The following is a 15,943-nucleotide window of genomic DNA, read 5'->3' as shown; positions in this document are numbered from 1 at the left end:
CTCTGGCCACTTCCAGTTGTGAGGCTGAGTACAAGGCAATCTTCATAACTTATGGCTCATATGCCTTATGGATGATTTGGGTGTTGGACAGGACACTGCCAACATCATCTACACTGACATATATTCAGAGCGCATTGACAGTTGCGAGAAATCCAAATTTCCATGCTCACACAAAGCACATTGAGGTGCATTACCACTATGTTAGAGAGAGACTCTCAGCAGGAGAGATCAGCTTGCCTTATGTGCCAACACATGACAACCTTGCATATCTTTTCACAAAGGCATCGTCTCGTGAGACGTTCGAAGCTTTCCGCAAAGCTTTGGGCTTACTCCCCTTTGTAGACTGATCCTGCCCTCAGGGCATGGCACTTCTGTATACCCTATGTGCTAGCTCTCGTTCACAACATCACTCCGAGGGGGGATCTGTTACCATATACATGTGGTAGTGATGTGTGTGAACATACTGAGGACCGTCGGGGGATTTTTTCCCTCACTAGGAGGTTTTTTCCCACGTGCATTGTATGTACGTCCATCATTCTAGGACTAACTTATCTTTCCATTGCACACTAAGTAATTCTACTCTCTGTAGTGTGCCTTGATCTTCTTTCGTCTTCTCCAAGCTATGTGTGTTTCGTGAAACCCTATTTCCAACAAGGGTGGATCCGTTCTTAACTTGGGGGGCCAGATTATTTGACTCTAAATTGACTCTTTTATCCTACATGGTTTAATAAGTGTCCCATGGTTGATCCCCCGAAGAAAATAGCGCCCATCACGTAGTCCATAGGCACAACTCTCTACCATCAACAGAAAATAGGAGGTTGTAACACTTAATAGCATAGCATACACGAAACTCTCCAAGTCTAATAAGAGTTACCAATTTGAGGTTAGCAACTTAAGGACTAGCAATGGCAAGTCCTCCCACAATGTACTCGTCATCCCACAACCTACTATCTCACCTTCCCCGCCTTTAGCCCATGCAAGCATAGCATATAACAAATGGTGAATGCTTCTTGATGCTAGATTCTACAATCACAAAGAAACTTTAAGCCTTACCCAAAAACTTCATAAACTTCTTTATCCAAATGGGTTTAAAATGTGAAGAAGACTTTGAAAAAATCTTCGACTTGTCCAAATTTAATTATTGTCTTTTCTAGAAAGAGAAACTTTTCTCAAAAAGTAAAATATTTAGCGCTTGATTTGGAAGAGTATTGAATGTTGTCAATGTTCATTTAGGTATCATTAGAAGCTTGATAGCTCTATTATTCTATTAAAACATGGGTTTCTCATGAAAGAAGTATGAACCTATTCAAATATTAGTTGACTTACGTTTGCGAGAATATTTAAAAATTTTGTGGAAAGGCACCTTTAGTCTTGATTTGCTTTGGTACTATTGTATATCAACTTGTACTATGTGTTGGGCATGTTTCCTTGATGAATGGGTTTTGGATTGAAGTTTGAATCCTTGAGAATTCATAGCAATTTATGTACCATGCATGGGAATAGTGTAGGCTTGCTAGTACAATTGTACAACAATGATCCTATGACCTGCTACATGGACGGGTCACGGAACTCTAAGAATGGTCCGTTGTTAAATAATCTACTTGACAATGCCATAGAGTCAGTGTTCGGGAAAAATGTGTCTCAGCTTAATATCGTGTCGTTTTCTATTTCAAAACTGTTGGTTGAAGGCAAGGGGAAAAGGAGAAATTCCACCCCAAAATAGAGAAAATTAGTGTAAAAACCCCAAAAATAAACCTAATTTTTTAAGATTTCCTCTTGGAAAATTCAAGAAAGGAAATTTTGTATGTTTGGAAAAATGATTTTTCCCAAACATTGCATAGAGTAATTCCTAAGTCAAAAGATAAAACCAGCCTAGTAGGGAACAATGCTTTTTTTGCCAGCCATACTGCCAGTGGTAAAAAGGACACTATCTAAAATCCTCCAAGCTTTGTGTCTAAATATGAAGGATTTGGTGGTTTTTATATTAAAATGTATAAAGTTCAACAAGATGGGATTGAAGTATGCCTGGATTTTGTGATTTAAATCGATAAAAAATACTATAAAGGTGAGTCTATAGTGAACATTGCTAGTGACAAATTCTTGCGTGACACCAAGGTAGCTTGTGGGGGTAAGTATGAGTAATATTCTAGAAGAGAGCAAAGCCTTGGGCATAATGTTTCACCATTTGCATTGTGGCCCACACACTATGGACCTTTGTTGAAATTTACTGTCTTTAGACAGGTTGTTCACACCGTGGAGGAGGGAAAGGTGGAATTCCTTGATAACATCACAAGAAGTTTTGGACAGATTCTCACAATGATTCCCACATTATGACTTAACGGAACATCCTGAGCTTCTGTGAGGGAGGCATGGCATACCTAGCTAGGTATGCATTATATGAAAAACACTGAAAAAGTCTCCCTTTTCCTACATGAGAAAAATTCTAAATCTTCTTGTGCAAGGTTGGGACCTCTAGCCTATATAATCATGATCCCAAACATTATATAATGGGTGGAGGAATTTTCTTAGCCTTTTAAGACAATACTGGTAGAAGCTGGCATGCACGTCGCTGCATTTTGCATGCATTGATTGTTTGACGGCAATGAGGGGAGTCGATTAGCAGCTTGCAGGCAGTAGTAGACCTATGCTTGCCTGCTTGTAAGTCTCTCTCTCTCTCTCTCTCTCTCTCTCTCTCGTCGCGTTACTGCCAAGCGCTCGAACCTACAATGAAGACAGGATCTGGGTTTGGCTCTTTAAGAAGGTTGGGCTCTAATTTATTGAGAAGCCCAAGCTTTGATCATCAGGAAATTAGCACCACCATTACTCTGCCTCCAAGCGATCAACACGTGAATGCTCGCTTCAACCAGGTCCAGCCTGCTGACATAATTAGAGTAGATTGCATGCAGAATACTAACTCTCATCACACAGACCACCTTGATGATGATTATGTTGAGGTCTTGCTCGATGTAGACCTCCCCATCCATGGCTACACTTCTAATTTGCATGATCTGGATCACCCAGAATCCAGGCTCCTCAATCTTCACATCCTCAAAAGCCACTCTCAGAACGGTCGCCGCGACTCATTCCCGCTGGCTTGGGAACGGCCATCTGGCCGTGGCACCGTCGCCCGCACCACTTCCACTCGCATCAGAGCCCTCTCCCAGGACTTCATCACATACTCACATGACCTCAAGAATGAGGCTTTCAAATGCTTCACTGTCAACAGCACCAATGTTAATGCCTCCAACAGCCACATTTTAGGAGAGAAATCAACCAGTGTAAATGTGTCCATTCCTGGCACTCGACCTGCGACGGGGCGAAGGCTAAACCGAACAAAATCTGCTGCTCAGAAAGCACTCTCCCAGCTTCGATTTGTAACAAAAGCTGCAGAGTCTGAGATTTCGGATACCGACTCTCTGTGGAAGGCAGTGGAGACTCGCTTTTTCGAGCTTGCATCCCCTGAAGGCCTCCTTGCACGCGCCGATTTTGCGCAATGCATAGGTAATCTCCTCCGACATTGACAGCATTGTAGCTAATTTGAGCAATATTGCTCTTCTGAATTTGTTTCCAATGCAGCTAATGACTTAAATTGTACTCGCATCAGGTATGAAAGATTCTAGCGAGTTTGCGGGAGAGCTGTTTGATGCACTTGCCCGCAAAAGGGGGCAAAAAGTGCAATGCATCACGCACGATGAACTCCATGATTACTGGCTCGAACTGTCGGATCAGACATTCGATAATCGCCTACAACTCTTCTTTGAAATGTAATTTTGCAGTTTAGCTCTCTTTCATTCTTCTCAAATGGCATTTATTCTTTAAGGTTTACTTCGACTCGTTGATTGTATACCGTATTTCGGGTTTTGCCTACTAGGGTTGACCGTAATGCAGATGGCTACATCACAGAAGACGAGGTCAATGAGGTGTGTCCTTAGCCTAGCAGTGGAATTGTAGCTAGAATTTCAGGCATTAAATGCTGAATTTGAATGCAATTTGTGGCAGCTTATCAGGCTGAGTGCATCCGCCAACAAACTATACAGATTGAAGGAGCAATCAGAGGAGTACGCGGCCTTGATTATGGAAGAGCTCGATCCGGATGCTGTTGGGTATATTGAGGTCATTTGCAAATATTTTGATTTGTTCTCCCCACTCATGCATGCAAGAAAATGAGATCTTTTGCCAACTGAAGCAAAAAATTTGATTATCGGTGTCATGTGATTGACTTCGGCTTCAAGGAAAGTGTGCACACCGTAACACCTTCAATGCTTGTAACACTGCAGATATGGCAACTAGAGTCCTTGCTACTACAAGGACCTCCTGGGTCACAATATGGCATGTTTGTGAGCAACAGCCAAAATATGAACTATAGCCAGGCATTGAGCCAAAACTTAGCATTGACGTCTCGAAGGTCAAGCGCTGTCGCAAGGTGGGCCCGGCGTAATCGCTATCATCTGGCCGAGAACTGGAAGAGAGTATGGGTCTTGCTCCTCTGGATTTCAATCATGATTGGCCTCTTCACTTGGAAGTTCTCGCAGTACAAAAATAAGCGGGGCTATTTTGAAGTGATGGGGTACTGCGTGTGTGTCGCAAAGGGCGCTGGGGAGACATTGAAGCTTAACATGGCTCTCATTCTTCTGCCTGTCTGTAGAAATACATTAACCTGGTTAAGAAGCTCCACTAAATTGGGCAGCATCATCCCATTTGATGACAATCTCAATTTCCACAAGGTAGGCGAGATATGCTCTGGTTTCAGAATTGCAAGACAGTATAACACATAATAACTCTTTTGAAAAGCAAGCATCAACATACTCAGATTTCACATCCGAGGATAGATTCTTGATCGTGAAATCATCCTCTTGTGCCATTCTTCACTAACGTGAGAAACTGGTGTTTATAGTGCAGATGATTGCTGTCGCGATTGCTTTGGCGGTGACTTTGCATGCGGGGCTTCATCTAACATGCGATTTTCCTCGAATCGCATGGGCACCAGATGATAAATTCAAGCTCATTGCGAGTAGTTTCGATGGTGTGAAGCCATCGTATGGCTTCTTCTTGACAAGTGCAGAGGGGGTGACCGGCATCATCATGGTGGTGCTCATGCTGATTGCTTTCACTCTGGCAACACGTTGGTTCCGGCGGAGCTTGGTGAAGTTGCCCAAGCCTCTGCAGCGCATGGCGGGCTTCAACGCCTTCTGGTTCTCTCATCACCTCTTCTTCATCGTCTACGTCTGCTTGCTCGTCCATGGCGTCTGCCTCTTCCTCGTTCACGAATGGTACCAGAAAACGGTAATCTGCAAACCCTTCTCAAAATTACAAGCTAAGTTTCGAACTCGGGACTTAAAATGTAGGGCATTATTTGAAAATTCGATGAAAGGGATGTAGCATAACTCACACACACCCACAACAACAATTGGGGGATCAATTGTGCGAGTCAGGGGTCCATTACATCACAAGAAGATTTAGAAATTTTCTCATGTAGGAAAACAAAGTCTTTTTAAGTGTTTTTCATACAATGCATAACATCATGAGCTTCTGCTCGAGAGGCATCGCATACCTAGCTAGGTACGATTGGGGGCAGGGGACCACCGGCCCGGTGGGGGGGCCGGTGGTCCCCTGCCCCCAATCGTACCTAGCTAGGTCCACCGGGCCGGTGGTCCCCTGCCCCCAATCGTACCTAGCTAGGTATGCGGTGCCTCCCTCACATAAGCTCATGATGTTGAGGTAAGTCACAATGTGAGAATTATTGTGAGAATTTGTCCAAAACTTCTTGTGCATCTAGTTGAGGATACTCTATAATCTATACTCTAGTCACATCATCTCTTTATACAACTATCCATGAACACGATGAAGTTGATGGTGCTCATCTCCTTAATCTGATTGTGATGACACAAGATATTAAGCATTTCCATTTGACGATTGAGAGATAAGTTTTGCAGAGATTGGAAATAAAACCACATTTTATCACAAGAAGATTTAGAAATTTTCTCATGTAGGAAAAGGGAGCCTTTTTCAGAGTTTTTCGTACAATGAATAACATCATGAGCTTTAGCTCGGGAGGCACCGCATACCTAGCTAGGTACGATTGGGCGTAGGGGACCGCCGCCCCCCCCCCCCCCCCCGTCGGGCCGGTGGTCCCCTGCCCCCAATCGTACCTAGCTAGGTATGTTGTGCCTCCCTCACAGAAGCTCATGATGTTTAGTTAAGTCATAATGTGGGAATTATTGTGACAATATTCTGTCCAAAACTTCTTGTGTATGATGATCTTGATACAAAGTTTATTGTGCAGACTTGGATGTACTTGTCTGTTCCTGTTGTGATATATCTCGGGGAAAGGCTGTTGCGAATGTTTAGATTTGGACATAAAGGTGTGGAAATTCAAAAGGTATATCTTTACCAAAACTTTTGAAGACCCGTTGTTGATCCTTCTCAAAACTTGGTAAGATACACCACTTTATTGGAGGTTTGTTTGATTTGGTATTTTTACAAAACATTAAATCTAAGGTGACTTTCTACGATGGTAGTTCATCATTTCTAGTTAACAAGAAGATGCACATCACCAACACATCAATCAAATAGCTATCAACTTGTCTTGTAGAGATCTGTGTTTGGCTACAACTTACGATACACATAAAAGTGTAGTCTTATTGCGTTAGATCGGCAAGAAACTCTTCTGTTTAAATCGTTGTAACGTGCAGGAAAAGCACACTAAGCAAAGGATCAAACATTGATATGGGAAAGGATGTGCATTATTTATAGGGAACTACTCACAACTTACAAGGATTTAGGTGTTTTGGAAGTGTGGAACTTAAGGTTTCTAAACTCAATGAAAGGAAATGAAGGAACACTGATCCACAAGAAGTTTTGGACAAATTCTCACAATATTTCCCACATTGTGACTTACCTCAACATCATGAGCTTCTGTGTGAGAGGCGCCACATACCTAGCTAGGTACGATTGGGGGCAGGGGATCGTCGGCCCGGTGGGGGGGGGCCGGCGGTGCCCTGCCCCCAATCATACCTAGCTAGGTATGCGGTGCCTCTCGAGCAGAAGCTCGTGATGTTATGCATTGTATGAAAAACACTGAGAAAGACTCCGTTTTCCTACATGAGAAAATTTCTAAATCTTCTTGTGTGCATGAAGTGGCCATGCTCAAAACTGCATTGGAATTCATTAGCAAGGTTTTTAGTCGACATTAATAGGTCTCTCTTAAAAATTGGAAAAATAATTTTGAGTTGTGAAATGTAGGTGGCTGTGTATCCGGGCAATGTGCTAACATTGCACATGAGTAAACCGCAAGGGTTTAAGTACAAAAGCGGGCAATACATTTTCCTCAATTGTCCGAAGGTGTCAACCTTCCAATGGTGAGAGGAATTCTTATGAAAATATGGAAGAATATGTGTGTGTGTGTGTGTGTGTGTGTGTGTGTGTGTGTGTGTGTGTGTGTGTGTGTGTGTGTGTGAGAGAGAGAGAGAGAGAGAGAGATGGTTACATCATCACGAGCAGTGTTAGAAAAAAACCGGGGTCCAGTGTATTTTAATCGGTTGAAATCCTAAAATCCCGGTTAGATTTTGAGCTTGCCTTGAAGAAAACCGGGCAATTTTCACGAGTTTTAGTGTAATTACCGGCAAAAGCTTCAAATTTTGACCTAAAAACCGAGAGAATTTCAAGTTTCCCCTTATTTTCTTCGGTTAGGAAAAAATGTTTTTTTCTAGCCCTGATCACGAGTAAGTACTCGTTCTAATCTAGAGGTGTTTTTTCATATAAGTGGACTTTTAATGGATGTAAACTTTTAATAGGGCTTATTATAAGGTTGAGATGAGGTTTAGTATAATACAGTAACGTTGTTGTGTGCGAAAATGTACGCAACAGGCACCCCTTCTCCATCACGTCGGCTCCAACGGATGACTACGTGAGTGTGCACATTCGGACGTTGGGCGATTGGACTCAAGACCTTAAGCGCATTTTCTCCGAGGTCCTCTTTCCTCAATTACCCCCCTGCCCCACATCATATAACTCACATTTTTACTGGCATCCAAAAATCTAAATGCATAGGCCTTGAGTTCAATACTTATCAAAAGAACTTAGGAGCGCTCTCTCTCTCTCTCTCTCTCTCTCTCCAAATCTTCTTCTAATTTCTCTATGTGGTCGCACGTGTATATGCATGTGTATGTGGATAAGAAGAGCACATGTATGCACAATAAGTTTTAGACAAATTTCTCATTATAATTCCCACAATGCAAATTACGACAACATCATGAGATGCTGCGAGAGAGGGAGTGCATGCATAGCTAGGTGCAGTTCGGGGTAGGGCCGGAGTGCCGGCCGAGGGTGGGGGCTTGCTTTCCCCTACGCCCAACTGTACCTAGCTAGGCATGTGCTCCCTCGTGACTTGTGTTGAATCCTATAGTGAAAAATCATGAGAAAAGTGCTCCTTTCTCACATTGGAAAATGTCAATCCTATAGTGAAATATTATGAGAAAAGGGCTCCTTTCTCACATTCTGTCTCTCCTTGAGTTCAAGACTCATCACGATAGATCTTTGAGGTATGTTAGCGTTGTTCCTAGGAAGTTAAAATGGCACCTAGCATTTGCACTAAAGGCCAAAAAGGATTTCTCCAAGCTTTTGAATTATTATTTGTCCTTATGCAATGCATTAAAGAAGTGCAATTATAAATGAGTGAATCCACAAAGACACAGACATGAATGCTCAATAAACATACGGGCATCAATCTTCAAGCATGTACACAAGAAGATTTAGAGATTTTCTCATGTAGGAAAACGGAGTCTTTTCCAGTGTTTTTCATACAATGAATAACATCATGAGCTTCTGTTCGAGAGGCACCGCATACCTAGCTAGGTATGCGGTGCCTCCCTCATAGAAGCTCATGATGTTGAGGTAAGTCACAATGTGGGAATTATTGTGAGAATTTGTCCAAAACTTATTGTGATAAATAGTACAATGTGCATTCTTTGAGGCAGAATGACCTCCAAGTGTGCCTCAAGATTCTTGACCTTACCCAATGTCTTTTCACAATGCACATATAAAATACTAGTTTTGGGCATGATCTATTAATAGCATCATACTGCAGAGCAAAACACAATTAAAAAGTCTAGACAAGCATGTTGCTATCATGTGAACTTTGTATGAATGAACTTGTCAATTGATATACAGGTGTGTGAGCCTCCAATGACGGGCAAAAGTGGCCTTCTAAGAAGAGATTGTGTATTGGGTGAACATGAGAGAATCATGCCCTCCATCTTCATTGATGGGCCTTATGGTGCTCCCGCTCAAGACTATAAAAAGTATGATGTCATGGTGCTTGTTGGCTTGGGCATAGGAGCTACCCCTTTCATTAGCATTCTCAAGGACATGTTACACAACCTCAAGCTTTCAGGAGGACAACAGGTACTTCAATGGTTCTCTCTTAATTTTTAAACTAGCCATGCTTCTTATATCTACTAACATAATATGGCGGAAGGGGGAGCCCTTTACACGTGTCGCAATTTGCAACCTGAAGGCTAAAGTCCAAAACTAAAAGAAACCCCTTTGCACGCGATAAAGAGGGAGAGAGGGGGAGAGAGAGAGGCTGCCGAAGGCGGCCGGCCGTACTAGTGGATCATATGGATTGCCCTTAACAATAAACTCATTTGACCTTATTTAAAACCACGTCCTATTTCACAAGTGCCATATTCTCACAAGTTCCCTTGATTAGATAGCTCTATGTCTTGCCAATTTTTAAATAATCAAGCATTATAGATGCCTGCTACAGAGAGGGTGGCAACTCATTGGTGACCCCACATTCATGTCTACTCTCTCCTCACCTGATATCACTTGCTCTCGCTTCTACCTCCACTTCCCTATCATCCTTTTACTTAAATTAAGGCCTCTACTCAATAATCTCAATATTTCATTCAAATTTTGCTCATATATAGACCTCCTTGATGTCACAAAATCATTGGCGATAAACCCCCGCCCCCCCCTCCTCTCTTAATACTTGACTTTAAGGTTCACTATTTGACATTTGTTGTTGTGAGCTCACTTTGAGTGTAGTACTAGTTGCTTGCAATTTTATTCGATGAGTGACTTGTTCATTTGTCTACAATTGGCTTTGTTGTAATAAATTAACAATGTCTATGGTTGACAATACTTTTAGAAGGCTAGCTACCACACAAAAAATTATGAATTGTACTTCTCTTTTGAAGATGAACAACTGGAGTGGGATCAAGAATAGTAATGAGTGTAACCGTGCTTACTTCTACTGGGTGACAAGAGAGCAAGGTTCGTTCGATTGGTTCAAAGGCATCATGAACGAGGTTGCAGAGAGCGATCAAAAGGTAGAATTGATTAGTGGAAGGTTTTAATTTTCAATTGTGCATGATATATTGTTGAGTGCTTGGAATATCAATTATTGCATGTCATGACTAGGTGTGCATTGTTTGATATGTTGAATGTGTTTTGATTCCTTTGTAGGAAGTGATTGAGATGCACAACTATCTTACAAGTGTCTACGAGGAAGGTGATGCTCGGTCTGCCCTCATCACGATGTTGCAAGCATTGAATCAAGCCAAAAATGGGGTCGACATTCTCTCGGGCACAAGGGTACATTCGATTCTCTCATACCAACCAAATCTAGAGCAAAATCTTGGCCTACCTAAAATCAACATGGGTCATAGGTTTGAGCTTTACATACATCATAAGCCTAAGATTTACTGATTGAATCCATATTTTCTACCTAAACTTGTTTCTCTGATGGGGACCCTAAATATGCATCGAATCTTTCAATCCTTCAATTATTAAAGCTTGGTATCTAAAGCCTAGTGACAGGAATTGGGTGACTTGTATTAGGTGCGCACCCATTTAGGAAGGCCCAATTGGAGGAAGGTGTTCTCAAAGATGGCTACCAACCACAAAGGCCAACGCATTGGTAAGTAAGAAGAAGACCCATTGTCAACAGACAAGTTCTCACAGCTTTTTTATGCTTTGAGTCTTCTTTCAAGAAATCTCTGCGCAAGATTTGAGCTGGGAAGATGAATGCGACCCTAGGGTTGGTAGAAAGAAGGGACGTTAGAATGAATTTGATTGGTCAAAGGGGTGGTAGAATGAATTTGATTGGTGAATGGGCAGGTGTGTTTTACTGTGGGGCACCCGTGCTGGCCAATGAGTTGAGGTCGCTGGCCAATCAATACAACGAGAAATATACCCGGCCCTATGGAACACGCTTTGACTTCCACAAGGAGAACTTTTGACTTTTGTCTGCTGTGCTCATGCTTCATTGGTCAGAGGCTTGGGACTTGTGCACGTCAGAGCGAGCAAGCTGGCTCGGGTCGACATCAGAGTGCAGAGGGCTGGTCTCAGGCTTCATCTCAGCAAAGCAGCGTGCCGGCCCCATTGGATCAGTGAATACAGCAGAAAATGTTGGCATGGCCAGCTGGCTGCATGAGCTTGACAGCGATGGCAACTCACTGTTTACTGCGTCCGGTAGCCGCGTGACCATAAAGCAGCTACAGTGCGACACCAACCCACAGCCATGCACGCAATCATTGCTGTGATCTAAGGCGGCGGACCAGCCGTCCGCCCCAGCTCAAATCCCTCCTCCAACACAAAGCTCACGCCTCACACCGTGAACGTGCCTATCTCCTCCAAAATAGTAGAGGAGCCAATCAGGAGACATCTAAGTTGAAAAATTTCATTACATTTGTCATGAAAAGACGAATTATATATTTTTTTTATTTTATTTTTTATTTTTATTGCCATAAGCGCATTAGAATATACTAGAGAGAAGCAACCATATACATATTTCAAAATTTACAAATGAACAAAACTTTTAACATCCCCCTTGATGTCCACCTTGGTCAATAACTTCATTTACTCCAATCTTCTATCCGTCTTTGCGTCCTTGCTCCAATCAGGTTCTCCTCATGTAAACAAGGTGTTACCGTTAGGACGTTACTATCGTAACAAGTACTATTATAGTAGTAATGTACCACTAATTGGGGCATACAATTGTTAGAACCCTATACATTCACACTCCACACAAGCTACCTATGTGGATGCAACTCCTTATGCCACTCGCAATGTCCACACAATCCTCTTCATCTATACACAATTTGTAAAAATTAACAAATCCTAGGGGAGTTGTCCTTACATTGTTGTCCATTGGAGTGTCATTATATAATTTGACGTAATTAATCTAATTTCATTGTCATTATGAATTTACTCCAAACATCTTTCTCCATAGCATGTGTACTAATTCAAAGGGTATCATCCTAACATAGCAATTAGATCTTAGCTTATTGCTTAGCCACCCTCTCCATACTACATCAACTAGCATCTCCTCTCCCTAGTTCATTGAGACACTCTTTTGGCATTCGTATTTGGAAAATTACATAACAATTTTTGTTTTAGCTATTTCAATTAAAGCTTACTAGAGCTTCTGTCTAGCACGTAAGCATTTTGGGAACATGAACTTTTAGGTGGCCTTGCATTGAAGGAAGCTTTTTTGGTGACATACTATAAACTTAGACTTGATTTCAACAAAAGTATTGCATCTTTGAGTAGGACAAGGACTCTTTCTGTCACCATATTATGGTAGCAATGTGTGTAAACACTCGGCTTGTATATACCCCATCACTCCACGGCCAAGTCTTAACTTTGCATTAGCACATTTAGTGCATACTACTACTTGTTTTGTGCTCTTGAAGTTCCCTTTCATCTTCTACATCTTTGCATACATTTCTACAATCATATTTCCAACAATTGGTATTAGAGCAACCTTTGGCATTCTAAGCAAAGTCACACAAGTACCTTTCTATCTTGCATTCTTAGATTGAAGTGAGTTTTGGTGAGTGTTTGCTAGGCGACATAACCTTTAGAAAATCTCTTTAAGCTACGAATCGCTAAAATCCAATTCCAACTCATTTTACCCTCCATTTCCACTACTACCAGTACGACACAAGCAATTTTGTCCATTTGTATAGGTTTTTTTATAGTATAAATGTTTGCAACCGAGATCCTTCATAGCCTTTTGTGGGTTTTACTATAAAGCTCATGCAAGCATAGATTAGTTTTGTGGAGTTTTTCCTCTACGAAGGTAGCCTTTGTGTCAAGTGGTCTCGACCATGGCATCACACACACACACACACACACACACACATATATCTATATATATATATATATATATATATATATATAGAGAGAGAGAGAGAGAGAGAGAGAGAGGAGAATTTTGGATAAGCCCAGATTCACCCTTAAAGGAAAGCGCAAGGTATAGACTCATGGTAGTTACCCGCAAGACAATAAAACCATCGGCTCCATCAATGCCCAATAATGTTTTTTGTCTATTGTGTCTTGAGGATAAGCTGAATGGGACAACTATCCCCTTTGGCTATACATGATGCAACATCCCCTTGTTGCAAAGGGCGTTTCAAACATTGTGCATGGTTATGATGTAAGATCAAGCTTTAAGGATGTTGGTGCTATAGATATTAACGCAACTTCTAGCAATTCTATTGATAAAGTTGTTTTTCCCACTATTAAGCAAATGTGTTCAAATGCTAAGGATATTCAAGCTTGTGCATTTTGTTAAGCGTTTTATTATTAAACACCCCGGGGTATCCAACTCAAATTATGTAAACGTAGCACAAGAGTTCACTTGGAACGGATTTTAATATTTCAAAGAGTTACAAATTCTCATGTACAAGAGGGGGTTGAAAAATAGAAAACTAAAAAAAAATTATTCTTTTATGAAGGAAGAAGGGTCTTTTAATTCTTGAAGAAGAGTGTGTATAGAGGGGTTTTATAATTACCTCTTAAAAGTACATGCTATGGGTTGTTTTGAAAGGTGAGTTGCCCGGGCTCAACAATTCCCTCCTCTAGAACAACAAAACATATATGGGATAGATTGGCTTCTTTGTATGCATATCCTAGCTTGACAGAAATTGCTTCCTTGTAATGTGTCTATCTTTGCTGCAAAGAACACAGGGGAGGCCCATGAAATTGCCCAACAAGTGTCAATGAGTGGACAAAAATCTAGACACTTTTTGAAGAAAGTAACCTAAGGAAAGCCAGGTCAATATGATGCTCAAAATAGCTCTAACCAGCAAGCAAATAACCTTTGGGAACTTTGGAAGGAGTTATGCAAAGCTACTACAGACAATGATTCAAATAGAAAGCTTGCAAACAAGCGCAAGCAAGTTTAAGCACATTATAAAATGGTCAAGCTTATGGGCTTACCAGCACAACAGAAGAACAACGTCAATCATTTCAAGAAGCCTTAACAGATTTCACCAAGGTCCACCCTTCCTTGGGGTGAAAATAACATCACATATTACATAGTAAGTATGTTACATAGTGAACTTATTACAAGGGGCTGTTTTCATTAAATAATGTATATTGTTTTCTCATGCGAACAACATAGATTGTTTGCGCATAGTGCATTTTTTATGTACAAATATGGTTTGCTTGAGATTTTTAGCACTCAAGGCATGGAGAAGTCCCATTATCGAGCAAGGGGGGTATACTTCAAAAATACTCGACATGGCACTGGAATGGTGCAATCCAATTATTTGGAGGAGATGTTCACCTGGTTTTTTCACACAACATTTTCTCATAAGCTCACAATGGAGCGTGCATGACAATCCAAGATTGAAAGAGAAGTGCGGAAATGGAGTCGTCAAGAGCACAACAACAAGTGGAAGATGTCGCAAGGCTCCCCCAAAAGCATGCTGCATGGTGTCAATGCAGAGTGCGACAAGGGTCAAAGTGGATTTTGCGCGAGTGACTATACGTGAACGTAGGGTCCAACTCTTAACAACATGTTTTTTTAATAAAGCTTGGTGCATCCATTTAAAAAACAATAGATCCATTTTTTCAAAAATTAGTGTGAACAGAGCCCTTTTTAAATGGCCCTTATAAATATTGCATGCTCTCATAAACCACTCATTTCTTAAGCACATTTGAGCTCTTACCATACCCAATGGCACGCACCAAACAAACCGCCAAGGAGCATTCGCCTGCCAACAAAAACACCCTCCAAGGATGTGAGAAGCTGGCATAGCTTAAAGGCACAAGAAAGCGACTGCAAACACCTGGCCGTTCCAGGTACTCTTCTAGCAGTGGGCATGGTAGTCGACGGGCCCAGGAGTCACCTAGGGCAGAAGATTCTTTACGTGCACAACAACAAACACCTCGACGTAGAGTGAAGCAACACGCCCAACACTGGCAAGAAGAGCAAGCCCAGCAAACACCCAAGTCGTATAGGGAGGAGCCACCGCGCCACCAATCGCAACTAGGACCACGGCTGGTCCATACAGATACTGATGAGAGACAGAGCCACCATGGCAACGAGCTCAGATATCATGCACACACCATGTGCCCATTGGGGGGAAGTCACTGCCTCGTGGCCAGGGAGAATAGCACAAGATCGGGAGGCAAGGGAAGAGGATGACTCAGAAGAGGCTATAGATCCAGTGCCAAAGTATGTAAATAGGTGCAAATCAAAGTTTTTCAAGAAGCCTAAATGCCACCAACCAACAAATGTGCAAATGCCCCCAAGACAACCTCAGCGGCGTCGAAAAATAGCAAGGGCATTTGCAGAAATCCGGCACTACCAGAAGACTATCGAGATTTTAATACGACGTGCCCCCCTTGCTCGCACAGTGAAGGAGGTGCTTCAAAGTTATGGAAGTCAGTATAGGATGCAAGCAATGACGTTGGAGGCTATTCAAGAAGCTGCAGTGGCCCAGATCATTTCGGTGTTGGAAGATATCAACCTATGCGCCATACATGCAAAGAGAGTGACAATACAACCAAAGGATATACAGCTTGCACGCCGATTGCGGTGGGACTTCGAGCATTAGCCGAAGTTACACGTCCCTTTTTGTATTGCACACCCTTCTCTTTGTAATCATATGACTTTGCAAAGACAAAATGATTAAGAGTTGTGTCT

The 15,943-nt window shown here is 41.9% G+C and overlaps 1 protein-coding gene across 3 annotated transcripts; it reads left to right on the top strand.

Annotated features, from left to right (window-relative positions):
• The first annotated feature begins 2,499 nt into the window (after nucleotides 1–2,499).
• LOC147461407 (respiratory burst oxidase homolog protein B-like) lies at nucleotides 2,500–11,830 on the top strand. Of its 3 annotated transcripts, XM_086508973.1 has the most exons (14): nucleotides 2,503–3,501; nucleotides 3,605–3,764; nucleotides 3,872–3,920; nucleotides 4,000–4,113; nucleotides 4,278–4,724; nucleotides 4,900–5,283; nucleotides 6,284–6,379; nucleotides 7,243–7,358; nucleotides 7,867–7,969; nucleotides 9,169–9,402; nucleotides 10,200–10,331; nucleotides 10,468–10,596; nucleotides 10,843–10,921; nucleotides 11,122–11,830. In XM_086508973.1, exons 1-14 carry the CDS (start codon nucleotides 2,727–2,729, stop codon nucleotides 11,241–11,243), a joined length of 2,940 nt encoding a protein of 979 aa, XP_086365099.1. In that variant the 5' UTR covers nucleotides 2,503–2,726; the 3' UTR covers nucleotides 11,244–11,830. The 3 variants fall into 3 exon arrangements, 2 of the variants coding, with proteins under 2 accessions (XP_086365100.1, XP_086365099.1); XR_015187592.1 differs by lacking the exon at nucleotides 11,122–11,830 and having other exon boundaries at nucleotides 2,500–3,501; nucleotides 10,268–10,331; nucleotides 10,843–10,862; XM_086508974.1 differs by lacking the exons at nucleotides 7,243–7,358; nucleotides 7,867–7,969 and having other exon boundaries at nucleotides 2,502–3,501.
• Nucleotides 11,831–15,943: the final 4,113 nt, after the last annotated feature.

The sequence above is a fragment of the Adiantum capillus-veneris genome, chromosome 3 (assembly GCF_014529385.1).
Source record: "Adiantum capillus-veneris isolate H3 chromosome 3, ASM1452938v2, whole genome shotgun sequence".
Taxonomy (NCBI): Eukaryota; Viridiplantae; Streptophyta; class Polypodiopsida; order Polypodiales; family Pteridaceae; genus Adiantum; species Adiantum capillus-veneris.
This window is presented reverse-complemented; position numbering and strand designations above follow the sequence as displayed.